Raw genomic sequence first — 14,854 nt, 5'->3', positions numbered from 1 at the left:
GTATAAAAATCATTTGTCTGTACAATGTGCCAAGCTGCTGTTTCGATTTCAGAAAGCCTCTTTTTTGGGGGGAGGGGTGTAGATTTTAATTGCATAGTAATCCAGTCTCCAAAGCACATCAAAGGCCACACTCAGCTCTTTACCATGATTTCAATTGCTCTCATGAACTGGTAAGTTTAAAGCATGATCAGATTTGTTCTTCAATCACTAGAGCTCTGTTAATAAGCTATTGTATGTGCTCACTCATCCATTCTAAGATTCCACAACTTCTTAGAGATGTCTTCAAGAGGAATTTACAAAGACATCTTTGATTGCAAGCTGGCCTGGAGGATAAACTTTATCACCCCTTGCTTCTCTGCTCCACTGAGGATAACAGGTGATATGGTCTAAGATAAGTCACAGCTCATCATTTCCTTTTTTTTTTTTTTTAAATCTGGTTAAACTATCTTTCCAAAACATAGCTCAAATATCAGGCTCACATAATTTAGTCAAGTGATAATAAATATTGATCTCCTCTGCCCTGAAAACCCATTTTTGAGGTCATTTCTCCAATTTGAGTGTTATTTTGAAAAAGCACCAAGAGTCCACCCAATCAAAGAATCAGTGAATGCCATCATAAAAACGAAAAATCAAAATAGAAGACAGAGATCTAAACTTACCATTCTCACTGTCCGACTTGTTTTCATGCTCGGTATCAGTCAGGGTGAGGGCTGAGTTGGACCGACTTGACAGGCAGGAACTTCGGCCTGATTTGACCCCCCTGCCCCAAAGTCTCATGGCATGCTCTGGGGACATCACTCCTTCATTTTCTGTATCAGCATCTGACCCTGTACTGATAGAGTAACCTCTGTGGGGGAGCCCCATTTCCGCACAAAATGCCAGTCCTCTTCGAGTTGCTGGTTCACAAACTCCTAACTGCCTTAGGGTAAAATTCTGTCCTAATTAGGGGGAAAAAAAGATAACAAAAGGTGAGATTTTTTTTAAAAAGAAAACCTCCCTAAAAATAAACACTCTCAAGCATTCTGGTTTCCCAGCTATCATATCAGCACAAGATATTTGTTTAAGCTTTGCATACGTTCTGGACAAGCGGTTCCCTTATCTGCTCCAGCATTCCTTTGCAGGATGTTCCAAACGTTTTACTGAAGTTTTAAGCTTCAGCTTTTGGGACACTTCATACAACTGCATTTTAGAGGGCTTATGTCAGTTGTTTAAATCTATCAGCACCCCTCTTGAAGAGGATGAGTAAAGTGGCAAAGAGAAGGCAGAAACTAGGAAGAGTCCGTTTAGCCCATAAAAAGAATTTAATGTGAGCGATAGACCTTTGCTCAAACAAAATGTGAAAACCCCAGCAAGCATCTCTCAGGATTATCTCTGGCCTTGGCTAAGGTTCTGAAGAACAGTGTCTCCCTCCATCTAGATAGGACTGGGCAAGGTCTGGTAAGGGAAAAGGCTTCCCTTAAGAATCAAAAGCTCCTTAAACGGAAATGACACTTCAGTTAGTCTTTATGAAGTCTCCCTGACTTAATTTAGAACTCAAAGCAAATAAGTAAATAGACAAGTAAATAAATCTATTGTGTTTCAGAGTAGCAAGGCTTGAATTATTACAACTTCTTTTAGAATGCATTGTCAAATTCCCCTTGTTTCTTTTAATAAATACCTGGAAGTGTTTGTATTGATAAATGGGAAGCAATTTTTGAAAATGAAGTACCAGCTAAAAACAAAGTAGGTATATTATGTACTTAAAGCCTAATGTCACAATCAGACTTCCTGAAAAATAAATGCCAGTGAGCCCTGCAGGCCTTAGCTAATAAACCGAGCACAATAAAACTCCTGACAGTGCGATAACTTCAAGCACAATTGTTTAAATTACGTTACGCTTAAATATTACTACTGATATCAATGACTTTCTCCATCCTGTGCTCTTTCCTGAAAACTTCTCACATATCTTATGGATATATTTGGGAGATGAGCGAGAAGACAGTTTTTGAGTGTGCTCATGCCAATGCATGGCTTCTTCCCCCCGCCCCTTCTGTCTTTTGTAGGAATGGTAGAGGTTGAAATCGGAGAATCATCCAGTAATTATTAACAAGCATCATCACCTTTGTTATTATTACAACGATAAGCACAAAACAAAAAAATTTGCTTTGTAAGATTTTATATTTGCACTGATCCAAGTATCAGCTATGACAAATATTCAGAATAATAGTCTAATAATTTAATACATCTCATATTTTCCTACTGATATTGATAGAAATTCCATATTTCTTAATGGGTCAGTATTTGAATGCTTACGTATCTATTTTTTAAATGCAAAATTAAGAACAGAGCCAATGTAATTTGTAAATGCATGTATTGAAATCAATGAGCACATTGATTTTGTGGTGGTAATAAATTTAATGTATACAAATACAAATGAAAGAGAAAATATAGGGTTATTTACAAAGATGTTAGTAGCCTCTGGGCTTTTTTTAAAAAGAGTTCTTAATTGTTTTACTGCTGTGGTCGTATCAGCAACTGAAGGAAGCTTTATCTCAGTCAGAATTCCAAATGGATTTTGACACAGACATCCATAAGTAATGAAAAATCAGTTGATACAATTAGCTACAAATCAAATAATGCTTATCAGAGAGATGTTTTGAATAACTAGCCTACCAAAAAATATATGGTAAATTTTAAAAAGGAAGACTTGAGAAACAGACTGGAGAGGGAAGGAAAAATTGTTTTTTAAAAAGACAGAGGCTGCTGAAGTAAGAAATAAGGAGTCTGGATGACATGGTCAGTATGTATATTATGACGTCCTAAACAGATCCACAGGCATAATATTCACGACAATAAGCTCAAACAAGGTCAATATCATTGGAGAAAGTTAATGTAGAAGCTGTGGGAAGCACACCTTCATTATTATTTTCATGTGGGACTTAGAATAAATACCAGGAATTTTTTTAAACCATTAAAAAAAAAGCCAGACCTTTCCCTTATGCATGCTAATTCTGTTCCTCTTTTAAAAGGATTAGTTGACTGTATAAACAGAAAGCAAAAGCAAAAAACAGAGACTTGGGATCTTTTTTTTCCGTGCCTACTCCCTATGATATACAGAAAAATTGATGGATTTGGATTAGGGACTAAAATCCAATGGAAATAATGCCCTCTCCAGTCTCTGAAAAGTACTTGAAACATTTTCCATGTTATTGACTCTCACACCATTGCCATCTTGATGTAAAATCTATGATGTAAAAAAGTAACAAAACAAAAAAAGGAGCAGCTCACTCTGCTCGGTTATTTGCTACCCAAGTATCTGAAGGCATTTCAATCTAGAACTAAATCTCTAACACATGATTGCTATCCACTGATATTTGTGGCCAATATTTCATAAGTATCTATGAGACGAGGAAGCCCAGGGGTCACTGATGTCAGCCAATTTACTTGGAAGGGCTGGTTCTCAAAAGGCTGGCCAAGCCTAAAGGAAACACGTACACAAATGTATACATAGGTATGCATGCATGTATGTGCATATGTGTGCATATATGCGTGTGTATATATGAACTATAGAATGGATAATGACAAAGAACTTTTTAAAATGAAAACATAACTCCTCAGCTTTAAATGAAGAGCCCTAACAATTGTAGAATCAACCTTCATACATCAGATGTGTGTGATGGGTCCCAAAATAGGTCAGGTGGAGGTGGTTTTGGACGGGTCTGGGGGATGAAGGTGAAGAAAAAAAAAGAAGGTTCTTGCCAGAGGAGGAAACCCCAATGGAGTGCTATGGTGGGGAGGCATTAGGTTTTCCATGAATCCACACTAGAGCACTTGGTGGAGGGAGGACGTGAGAAAAGAAGGGATAACATGTTGCAGATAAAGGGGGATTATTTAATAATTCCTCTTAGAGTCAACTCTGACTACAAGAGAGGTAACAGAAGTGAGGATACATTTTATTCTTACTTCCCATGGTTTTTTTTCCTTTTGCCCAGTTTCAAAGGATCACTTCTTTTATATCAGATGGGTCAAACACGTGTCCCATTACCCATATACAGCCCATTACGCCCCCAAATGCAGCCCAAATCAAAGTGCGATTGAAGAATATTTAATATGGAAAATATATAATATAAAATAGATATAATAAATAATATATTTATATGTTATAAAATATAATAACTAATATAAAATAAAAATAAAACTGATAATATTACATTTCAAAACTAAGTCAGTTTGTGGCCTTCAGTTATTTAAATAGCTTACTTGGTCCCTTTTTATATTTGTGTTTGAATCCAACACCTTAGAGTACTCTTTATGTCTATCCTTTGTGTTCTTCATCTTCATGGTTTTATTTCTTTGTTCATTTATTATTATTATTAAAACCTGGTTCCATGATACTGTCTATCATTGGTAGAAAATAAGACATCCTCATGCTCAGGAATGCAATAGATTTGGTTAACATTCTTGACTTTTTTTTTCTGGTTCAGATTTATTTTTTACCGGCACAGTAAAGTTCCAGCATGGAAAATGCCTTCCATCAGTACAGATCATTGCCTTGTCCAGAATTTATAATCTTAGAGAGTTCCTTGGGAATAAAAAGTTGGTCACACAACTGGTGTTTGTCAAAGGTTAGATTTGAAATTGTGGTCCTAACTATAAAACCCATCCATTTCCCATCTTCTATCCAATTCAACATGCATGTATTTATCGGAGGATGGGGTAAATATAGTGTTTGTGATTATTGTTTAAAATTATAGATAATCAATTATGGCAAGAATTTTTAAAAATGGCAGAAACAGAATTCAATGTGATTAGCAATAACAGTCAGCCTCATTTAGATTAGGCAGTTTTGTTTTACTGCTGTCATAAATCTGAAAATCTATGAAAGAAAAACTGAATAAATTACAAACTAGACAGGCTTTGTGTGTGTGTGTGTGTGTGTGTGTGTGTGTGTGTTAAACTTCATATTAAAAATAAGATTTAAGGCAAATTTTCAAAAATTCTAGGGTGGCACCAGGGCAAATATTTCATTCCAGATGGCACAGGAGACAACTCCCTCTTTAATCAGAGGCAATAAAATGGGGGAGCGGAGAACATAGAGTTTGCAACGTGGACATTTTGTCCTGCAGAGTGTACAACACAGTCACTGCAGGGTGAACATTTTCAAAGAGGCTCATGCAGAGTGATGCTTGCCAGTGGGCAAAGAATCTTGCTTCTTCTCATTGAGGACTGAAAAGAAAAAGGCATGTAAGTGAGATACTCTTGTGTTTACCCAGGGAGACTTGAGAACACACTGAGCTCTTGGCACCTGACCTTCCTTTTAGTGGTCTGGTTTTCCATTTGGATTCTACACTCCTACTTCCCAGTAGTGAAGCCAAGAGTTTTGTGAGGGGAGGATGGGTGTTGAGGAGAGGGCACAGAGAGAAGCATTTGGGACACTCATCTCTGAAATAAATGAGGGCTCTTAATGAAAAAAAATGTTCTTTATTCAGTTCTGTGGTCCTGCTATTTCTACGTACCATTTACCATAATTCTTTATTTTAAGATTTTTCTTTTATGTATTTCAAAGTCTTTACGGGAGTGAGATAAAGCATGCGTGTTTTGTCTCTCTGCCTCCTTATTTTCTTTTAGCATTTTCTTTCCAATGTGAAACTGTTTCCCTTTTTCCTTCCTGCCCGAACATACTGTACACTAACATCTCTAGACACCTTCTTTTTTGAAGGAATGCTGTCTACCCCGCTTTCTAGATTCTGGAAAACAGAACTTAGACCTTTTCCTCCAATCTTTTGCCTCTTACATTTCACATTATTCTTTCATTCACTGATTATTTTGTGACTTTAAGAAATGTCTTTGAGCTATGATAATCTCCAAACTAGAATAGATCATAAATTAAAAAATTAATCAGAAATTTAATCTCAATTGGAAAAATAGCAGGAAAAATAAAATTTGAAGCACACTGATTTTTCTGATGATGCAATTCTCAAATGGTAATTGGCTCATACAGACACACACGCCTATACATACATATAGTATACACACATGTGTATATGTATATATGTAAAATCTCCGTCCTCCTACTCCAAAGTAATTTCTCTCATATATAATTCTTCAATTCACAGTCATTATTGTTAAAGTATCCATCTTATTCCAACCACTTACTTGATCTTTATGAAATCAGTGTTCTCCTGTATCATTTTGTAGTTTCATTTGTATCAGGCTTGTATTGGGTCTAGATGGGGTTGGTGGGGTGGGAGGGTGAGGAGGAGTGAATCTGAGGCCTTGAGGCACATGTGACCCTGTAGGTCCTCAAGTGTGACCCTTTGACTGAATCCAAACCTCATAGGACAAATCCCCTTAACAAAAGGATTAGTTCTGTAAAACTTGGACTCAATCAAAAGGTTGCACCCAAGGACCTAGAAGGCCACCTGTGACCTCGAGGCTGCAGGTTCCCCAACCCTGGTCTAGGTCATCACCCCATTATAAATGTTCCTAAAACTTTTTACTCTGGCTTCTTGTCTACACTCTCTGTCTCAGTGGAAACATTTTAGTCTAATCATGCTAGACCTTGCCTTTGTTTTAATATCTTTTCCCACAGTTCCCTCACGCAAAATTACAGATTTTCTTATCACCATTGCTTTAAGTGGCAATATTAGAGCTTTGGGCACACAGGGTAATCCTTTATTTGCAAAGATCTTTGCATAATTTAATCTGTTTACATCTGATACTTCCTGAATGTGTGATCCTGGGTAAGTCACTAAATCTCTCATTATTCCAGCAAGCTCTCTAAGATTATAAATTAGACAGAGGGTGCAGACACTGGTAGTAGAGTCAACCCAATAAGTTTTGATTAAGCACCTTCTATGTGCTAGGAACTGAATTAAGCACTGGGGATACAAAGAAAGGCAAAAATAGTCCTTGCCTTTAAGGATCTCACATCCTAATGAGGGAAAACATGCAAATAATTATGTAGATACAAGATACTTGGGGAGACGATGGTGGGAATGTGCTGGAAAATTTTTAACTACCAGCTTTCTGAAACAACATGTACACCTGCTTGTGAGTTTAATCAGAAGTATTAATGTTTCCTCCTTTGCCTTCTTTAGTCCATACCAGGGGTTGGGAACCTTCTAGATGTGGCCTTACAGTCACAGGTTCCTCATCTCTAGAATCAGCAACACAATAAAACGAGCCTTGATTTGTAGAGTTGACATTTGCTCCCACTGAAAATTTAACAAGCTAATTCTTGGGTTTGGTTTTGCATTCTTAACCTCCCAGCCCATGGAAATGTTATTTGCCTTACTGGTGCTAAGCCAAAACCTGCATCAGGTAGGCATTATTTTGCCTTTCTAAGCTAGATTCTTTCTCGCAAATACTTCTGTGGTGAAAAGTATTCTAGTCTGCCACTGCAAGTTTCATTTGGACTTTTATTCTGTGAGGCATGGTGCCTCTGTTGGCAGGGAATAGGCGCTGTCCATGTGGTGAGAGACCGAAAGCAAACTGCTGTATTTACTTGCAAATAGAGAAAGTGAGAGTGGGACAAAGGACCCTGGAGAACCTGCATAATCTTTAAGATAAGGTTCTGTGGAGTCTCCAGGGTGGACAAATGGATATTGAATGGAAGACTTTGTGGAGTGAAATAGAAATACTAGGTTGCGTGTCCCCTGACTTGAACAAGGGAGTTATTCTTGGGCATCTCTTGTGAATGGAGGGTATGGGTCGTTGATTGGCAGGAAGTACAAATATAGATTTACAACAGTTTGTATCTAGTAAAATCACTGAAGACGACTGATTTTTATCAAAAGCTTTCTGAAAACTAATTTGCTTTCTCTTTTTTCCTCAATAATTATCCTCATAGAACAATTCAAAGCACAGTAGTGATAACGTGCTTAGCCCATCTGTTAGCGCCTGATAGTCAAAGGACAGAGGCATTGGTGTAAATGTGTTTTATAGGTTGACATGGAGCACCAGCGGGTATTTAATAATCACATGGAAGCTGAACCCTAGTGACTCCCCATATGGATCCCAGATTGGCAGGGCCCCGTGATTCAAGTTTAGAAGTATGTGAGGGCTCGATACATTAGACCCATCAAGGTTGAGGCAGGGGGAGGGATAGGATTATTCTCACTGGGTCAGGAGGAAGGCTCTAAGCCACATCTATCTATTCCAACCTTCTGGAAGAGGTAATCTACAAATCAGGTTGGTTTCCAATCCAGAAAGAACCACTTGCCTAGAAAGTTAATAATCAGTGAGGCGGGCAGGGGAGCAAAGAGAGGGGGCCTAAGAGAAAAACATTAACATGAAACAATGATAAACCAGAGCTATTTAACTTATGTCTTTAAGTAGAAAAATTTAAGGTTGAAAAAACATGACCATCTAAATCCTTTAATCCAGTGGCTGACATTTATAGTGACTGAGAAGGATTAAGCATTTTGATCTCCAGATGAATCACTTTGAGTAGCTAATATTTAAAAGTAATAAACTTTGGACTTAAGGTAATTAGCACAGTGAAACTGATTCATGTTCCAGGTTTTTGTCCCTCTTTACAAAAATACTCCTCAAAAGGACAAGATTTCAGGAAACTAATAACTAATTCAAAAAATATGCTAAGGCATGTCAAATTTCTTTCTCCCTTTCAACAGAGGTGAGGGAGGGATGGGAAAATAGAAACTTTGGCATCCCTATGCATCAATTCATAACACTAGTAAGTACTCACTGGTAAGACCAGAGGTCTTATTTCTTCTGAAGTTGTCGTCTTACTCACTATAAAAACACCCTAAACTTAATCTACATCTCAGTTTTCAAAATTTAAACCATACTACTTTGACTTCTAGAAACTTCTCTCTTTACAATGATTAAAATGATTAAAATAGGTTCCTTTTTTCTATATTACCTCCACACAGATTAAAAGTGAGAATAAACTGCTTTTAATTCCAAAGCAGGCTACTACAAATTAAAGATCCTGAAGGCTAACACACGAGTGACTTCATCAAAGTTCTTATTAATATCATTTTTACATAGGGTCAATGCTCTTAAGTGAGCTTCTGAAATAATGCTTAGAATGTCCAAATAATACTTTAAAGACATGAAGATACAGCACTCTAGTACTACTTGTAATATGCAATATTATTGGAAAGACTATGGCTCAAAGAGCAAAACATTTTGGATACAATAAAGTCAAATAAAAAGAAGTTCTAGTAACTAAAAGTCATATTCAACAAGGAGCCAGAAATGAGATTCTTTATACTTAAAAATAAAGATTATACTTCAAAGGAATGGTCCCATCCAAATCAATAAATCAACAAACATTAATTGGGCATCTATTATGTGCCAGATGCTGGGGACAGAAAGACCATAAAGTAATAGTCCTTGTCTTTAGGGAGTTTAGATTCCTTATAGCAACAACATATATTTCTTTCTATCTTAGCAGGGCTGAAAATGTTCTTGTTTATAAGTTAAGAAGAGAATTGCCTGTGTTTTTACTCTACACAGAGTGTTGGCATCATTCAGTGTTTTACTTTTTCTTTTTTTCCTCAATTACAATGACTATTTACATGTACAAATATCTCTCCACACACACACACACACACACTTACACACACATATTTCACTTTTTACTATGAGATATTTATGTGTTGGAAAAATTCTCTAAAAAATCATTGTATAACTCAAATAACTCTATCCGTGTACAGTTGAAATATGTTAGCAATGATTATAGCTAGCATATACAGAGTGCTTTAAGGTACACAAAGCAATTTGCATACATTAACTCATTGGATCTTCACAACAACCCTATGAGGTAGGTGTTATTTTTATGCCCATTTTATTGATGAGGAACCTAAGGCACAGACGAGTGAAGTGACTTGTCCAGGTCCAAATACCTAGGAAGGGTCAGGCAAGATTTGAACTCAGGTCTTCCTGATTCCAGGTTCTGCGTTTTAGCCGCCACTTACCTGCTAGAGGGAAGATTTCTTTTTCGACTTAGAAGTTAATGTCTAGTTTACACATAGCTGAAGCTGTATTTAATAGGAAGGTTTTTGTCATGGTTCAGGGGTGATACTCTGACCAGTTACTGCCTCTGGATCCAAAAGGAACAGAATCTGGTGTCAGAAGTTTAAAAAAAATAAGCAACCACAAAAACCAATGAAAACACACAAAAATCTTCTAAATGGCAGGGAGGTTCTCCTGAGCATCTAGGTTCTTACTGCTATTACTAATTGATGTAATAGTCATGCTGCTTCTGCAGCAATGACAATGCAGTGGATGGAGCGCTGGGCCTGGAGTCCAGAAGATCTGAGTTCAAATCCTGCTTCAGACATTTCCTAGCCACATCACCCAGAGCAGGTCACTTAAGTTGTCACTTAAGTCTCAGTTTCCTCATCTATTAAGTGGACATCAAAATAGCACCTACCTTTCAGGATTGCTGCAAGGATCAAATGAGATGCTGTTGTTAAAGTACTTGGCATAGTACATGGTACATTGTAGACACTATATAAACATTAGCTATTATCATTATTAATTATTGTTACTATTGATACTTACAGTTCCATGGTCTTTTTAAAAAATTTAGTATATGGCTCAAAGAGCAAACTTATTTCAGAGCACCCACCGCACACACACACACCAGAAACACAAATCAATGCTTCTTCACCAACTTAGAGCTTTCTAGAGTTATCATGACACCAAAAGGTCCAGAGACTTGTCCTGGGCCACTAAGCCAATGTATGTCAGAAGCAACATGGAACCAGGCATTGTGGATTCCTAAACCAGCTCTCTACACACACTATACCACAACTGCCTCATACATCATACTCCGCAGCTTACAGACTACTTTTACATCTATCACCTCATTTGTCTCCAACAAATTCTGTGAGATGGGCAGGATCTTTACTGTTTCCATTTTACAGATAAGAAGACTGAGGCTCCAGAGAAGTTGATTTATCCAAAACCATACCTTTAGTACATGGAAAAGCTAAGACTAGGACCCAGGTCTAGTTCAGGGCTTAGTACCAATGTCTTGAGGTGAATGGGAGAACTATCACAGGGTTTTGAAAGGCGATAAAACCAAAGAAAGGAATCTGGGTCCATAAACATTAGAAAAAATTGGGAAAATATTTCTGATATGGATTTAAATTTATCTATTTGTGTGTGTATGTGCGCATGCATGTGCACTTCTGTGTGAGTATATGTACCCTACTCACATTTTACTCTGGTGCCTCCAAGGCATGGCCTTGGGCTCTGAAAGGGTTTGCAACTGGGAGGCAAGGCCTTATGGGCCCATGCCTTGCTGGGTAACCTTAAGTACAAGTGGGGAAATAGACTATGTTATGTGTCTCTCACCTAAGAACCAATCTAGCTCACAGAGGCCCATGACTGGGAAGTGAGCCTGAGTTTGATGACTTTTTTAACCATAACAGTTTCTAAGATTACATGCTAACATGGCAAAGGTGCAGGCAGAGGAAAAATCAGGTCTTGAAAACACTGGAACATATCTACATATGTAACATATGGATATATACAACATTGCCACATAAAATAAGTGCAACATATACACATGGATATATGTCTATAAACATATATTTATATACATACACACACACACACACACACACACACACACACACATATATATATATAAGAACCAGTCTATTATACTGGATGAAGAGCCACATTTGGAGCCAGGAAGTCATGATTCAAGTCCTTATGTGATAAAGTCTGACTCTATGTTGTTAGTGTTCAGTTGTTTCAGGTGTGTCTGACTCTTTGTGACCCTATTTGGGATTTCCTTGGCAAAGATACTAGAATGGTTGACCACTTCTTTCTCCAGCTCATTTTACAGACAAGGAAATTGAGGCAAATATAGTTAAGTGACTTGCCCAGGATCACACAGTTAGTAAATGTCTGGGGCTATATTTGAACTTAGGTCTTCCTGATTTCAGACCCAGCATGCTATCCATTGTGCCACCTAGCTGCCGCTAACTGTATGACCTTGGATTTGCACTTACATTTGTTCCAGGACAGTGTTTCTCAAATTCAAAAGGAAATGGGGCCACTAAACTGTATATAAGGATCCCTGTGGGTATATACTGACTTAGAAAACCATATATTATGGCAGTCTATACTAGAAAAAGCATGATTGCCTTCCCTGCTTTTGTGATCCAACCAAGGTCAAAGGTTTTAAACTCGTTTTTAACTGACAACAGAGAAAACACCATATGTTTATTGGTAGGGAGAAGCAAGTGAATGCCTATGAAAACACAGGACTGTGATTTCATTGCTTTGGGGGAAAGCATTCCTATCGTGGGAAAATTCATTTTGTTAATTTCATTTCCAATGTGGGAAATCCCAATGTGGAAATTCCTTCCACTGATGTAGATCCTTAAATATAACATCTAGTCCTAGAGGGTTGTCTGAAGCACTGATAGGTTAAGAGATTTATCTAGCCAGTGGTAAAGGAGAAACTTGAATACAGGTTTTCCTAAATCCGTGCCAACCTTCTCTTGACTATGTCAGATTACTTGTTAAATTATTGCTTAATATATTTCTTTCTGCCATTACAAGAAAAAAAAGGAAAATTGTTTTCCCATAGATCAGTTACTTTTTTTGTAACAGCTAATAACAAATTTACATAGCTTAGAGTTTGCAAAAATTTTTACATATGTAGAAACATTCTATATTATCTCATTTGATCCTCACAACAACCTTGCAAGGCATAATAGATGTTATTACTATCCCATTTTATAGGTGAGAAAACTGAGGCCTAGAGAGGTTAAGTGACTTCCCTAGGGTTACATAGCTAATCTGAGGCAGGAATCTAGTCCAGGTCTTCTCAGTTCAAATCCGGCACTCTCCATCATTCCACACTGGCCCCCTTTCTAGGTGGAAGCAAAAGAAATAAATGGCCCATTTCATCCAGTTCTGAAACATGAATCCCTGTTCTTCAAAACTGAGTATTAGTAAGCAAAAAGGCGCTCATTAAATCATAAAGGTCATTCTTCTTCTCAGACTTCAATTTTTTGTACGAATAAAACTATTGCTCCACATAAATTATTTTCAAAATCCACTCTCATGGTCAATATGCCTTGCTGAATCTGAGGTCTCGGACACGTTCATAACCTGCCTAAGCAATGCCTATTTTATGACAAGGGAAGGTAGGAAAAATCTATCCTGTCTTTCATTGCTTTTTTTGTTTATGTGATTTTAACCAAACCTTCTTTAGATTAAAAATTAATCTAAAGCTCTATGAGGACAAATATTCTTCAGATATCAAAGACAATCAGTATTTGAGAATTTAGTTGGTTTTTTATTGAAAATATTTCTTTAAATATTGACTGATATATTTCCTTTAAATATTAAGAAGTAGAATTGGAGAATTTAGAACACTCCCTAGATGCAGTGATGCACTTCTGACTAAAATAGCAAATACATGAGTTAGCCAAGAAGTCACACAGATGGGTTTGAACACGGACAGATATGAACCTTAGATGTTATTCAAAAGCAAAGCATTCTCATAACTGTTGTCAGCTCAGCTTTACAGCTTCCAAATATACAAGTATTTGTCCAAGGTCTAAAAATGTTAAAGTTTAGTTACAAGGAAATTTTTTTTAGACAATCAATTTGAGTAGTAACTCTGGAAAGCATTACTGTGAACTAGGATAAAGGATTGCATTACTCAATTTCTATGTATAAAATAGTTGGAGGGAGAGGGAGCATTTGTATTCCCAGGGAAATGTTCATTTTCTGATTGCTCTCCCTTTTTCCATTTTAAACAATAAGACTGATCTGAGATTCTTTGTCTCTATTTTTAGAACTGTTACAAAATACAGAATTATCTTGTAAGCATCTGGTTCATCACTAGCAAGACTGTTCTTGGGCTGTTGCTGAACAAGGGCATCATTTTGAGACAACAGACTTCTAAGGTGGAGGGTTTTTCACCAAAAAAAAAAATGGAATGACAGTAGCTAATATAGTTCCTAGGACAGTATCGTATTGGTACTGCCACCCACTGACCAGCAGGCATCGGCTAAGCAAGACTCCTCAAGGAGACTACTTTGAGTGGTTCATTTCCAATGGCTGTTCTCCATGCCTTGATTGGTCACCCTCCTCATTCCTATCTTCTGGCTTCCTTCAAGATTCAGATAAAATCCCACCTTCTGCAGGAAACCTTTACTGATCATCCTTAATGTTAGTGCCTTTCCCTTGAGATTATGTCTAATTGATCCTGTGAATATCATGTTTAGACTTAGCTGTTTAATGTCTCTCCCATCAGACAGTTACCTCTTTGAAGATGGCGACCATATTTTTTATTTTTATTTTTTGTATCCTCAGTACTTAGTAAAGTGCCCAGTACTAAATAGGCATGTAATAACTACTTGCTGACTTCATAGAGTTTTCTAAGAAAACTTCCATTTACTCATGATAATTAGCCTCCCTCACCTTCTATATATTCTTGGCAACCAACACAGCAACAAGCATCCATATTGTAACTGTAGATAGCGACAAACTAGGAATTCCTGGTGGGTGCTCTTGAATAAATCTGGGCTGAGCGTGACCACTACATTTCTGTTATTTAGGGTTTAAGCCTCTACTGCATTTCATTCCAGATCAGACATAACTGAAATACAAAGGAAACAGCATGTCTTACCTATAGGACAAGCTTCTTGCAATCCTCGAGATACTACCATACTGTCAAACCTGCATTTACGACAGTCACTACTAGGAGGGTTAGCTAAGTGATAAATTCTCCATTCAGTTATTCTATAATACATGATAACTCCCCCCACCAGTTTATACATTGGACTTAAACATGGTGATCAAGAAAGTTCTATAGTTTCTTATCATTTTATTTTGGAATACATTTTTATGACTATTTTAGGTTTTT

At 37.2% G+C, this 14,854-nt stretch overlaps 1 protein-coding gene across 5 annotated transcripts in view; it reads right to left on the bottom strand.

The window, feature by feature from the left end:
- TENM3 (teneurin transmembrane protein 3) overlaps positions 1-14,854 on the bottom strand; it is a 3,393,579-nt gene that overhangs the window by 575,589 nt on the left and 2,803,136 nt on the right. For all 5 annotated transcript variants that reach the window (XM_072622672.1, XM_072622671.1, XM_072622669.1 and 2 more), the window contains one exon: positions 660-938. In XM_072622672.1, coding sequence (XP_072478773.1) covers positions 660-938 — 279 coding nt within the window. The remainder of the gene's footprint in view (positions 1-659; positions 939-14,854) is intronic.

This window comes from Notamacropus eugenii, chromosome 7 (genome assembly GCF_028372415.1).
Source record: "Notamacropus eugenii isolate mMacEug1 chromosome 7, mMacEug1.pri_v2, whole genome shotgun sequence".
Taxonomy (NCBI): domain Eukaryota; kingdom Metazoa; phylum Chordata; class Mammalia; order Diprotodontia; family Macropodidae; genus Notamacropus; species Notamacropus eugenii.
Note: the sequence above shows the minus strand (reverse complement) of the source record. Positions and strands in the feature narration are given on the sequence as shown.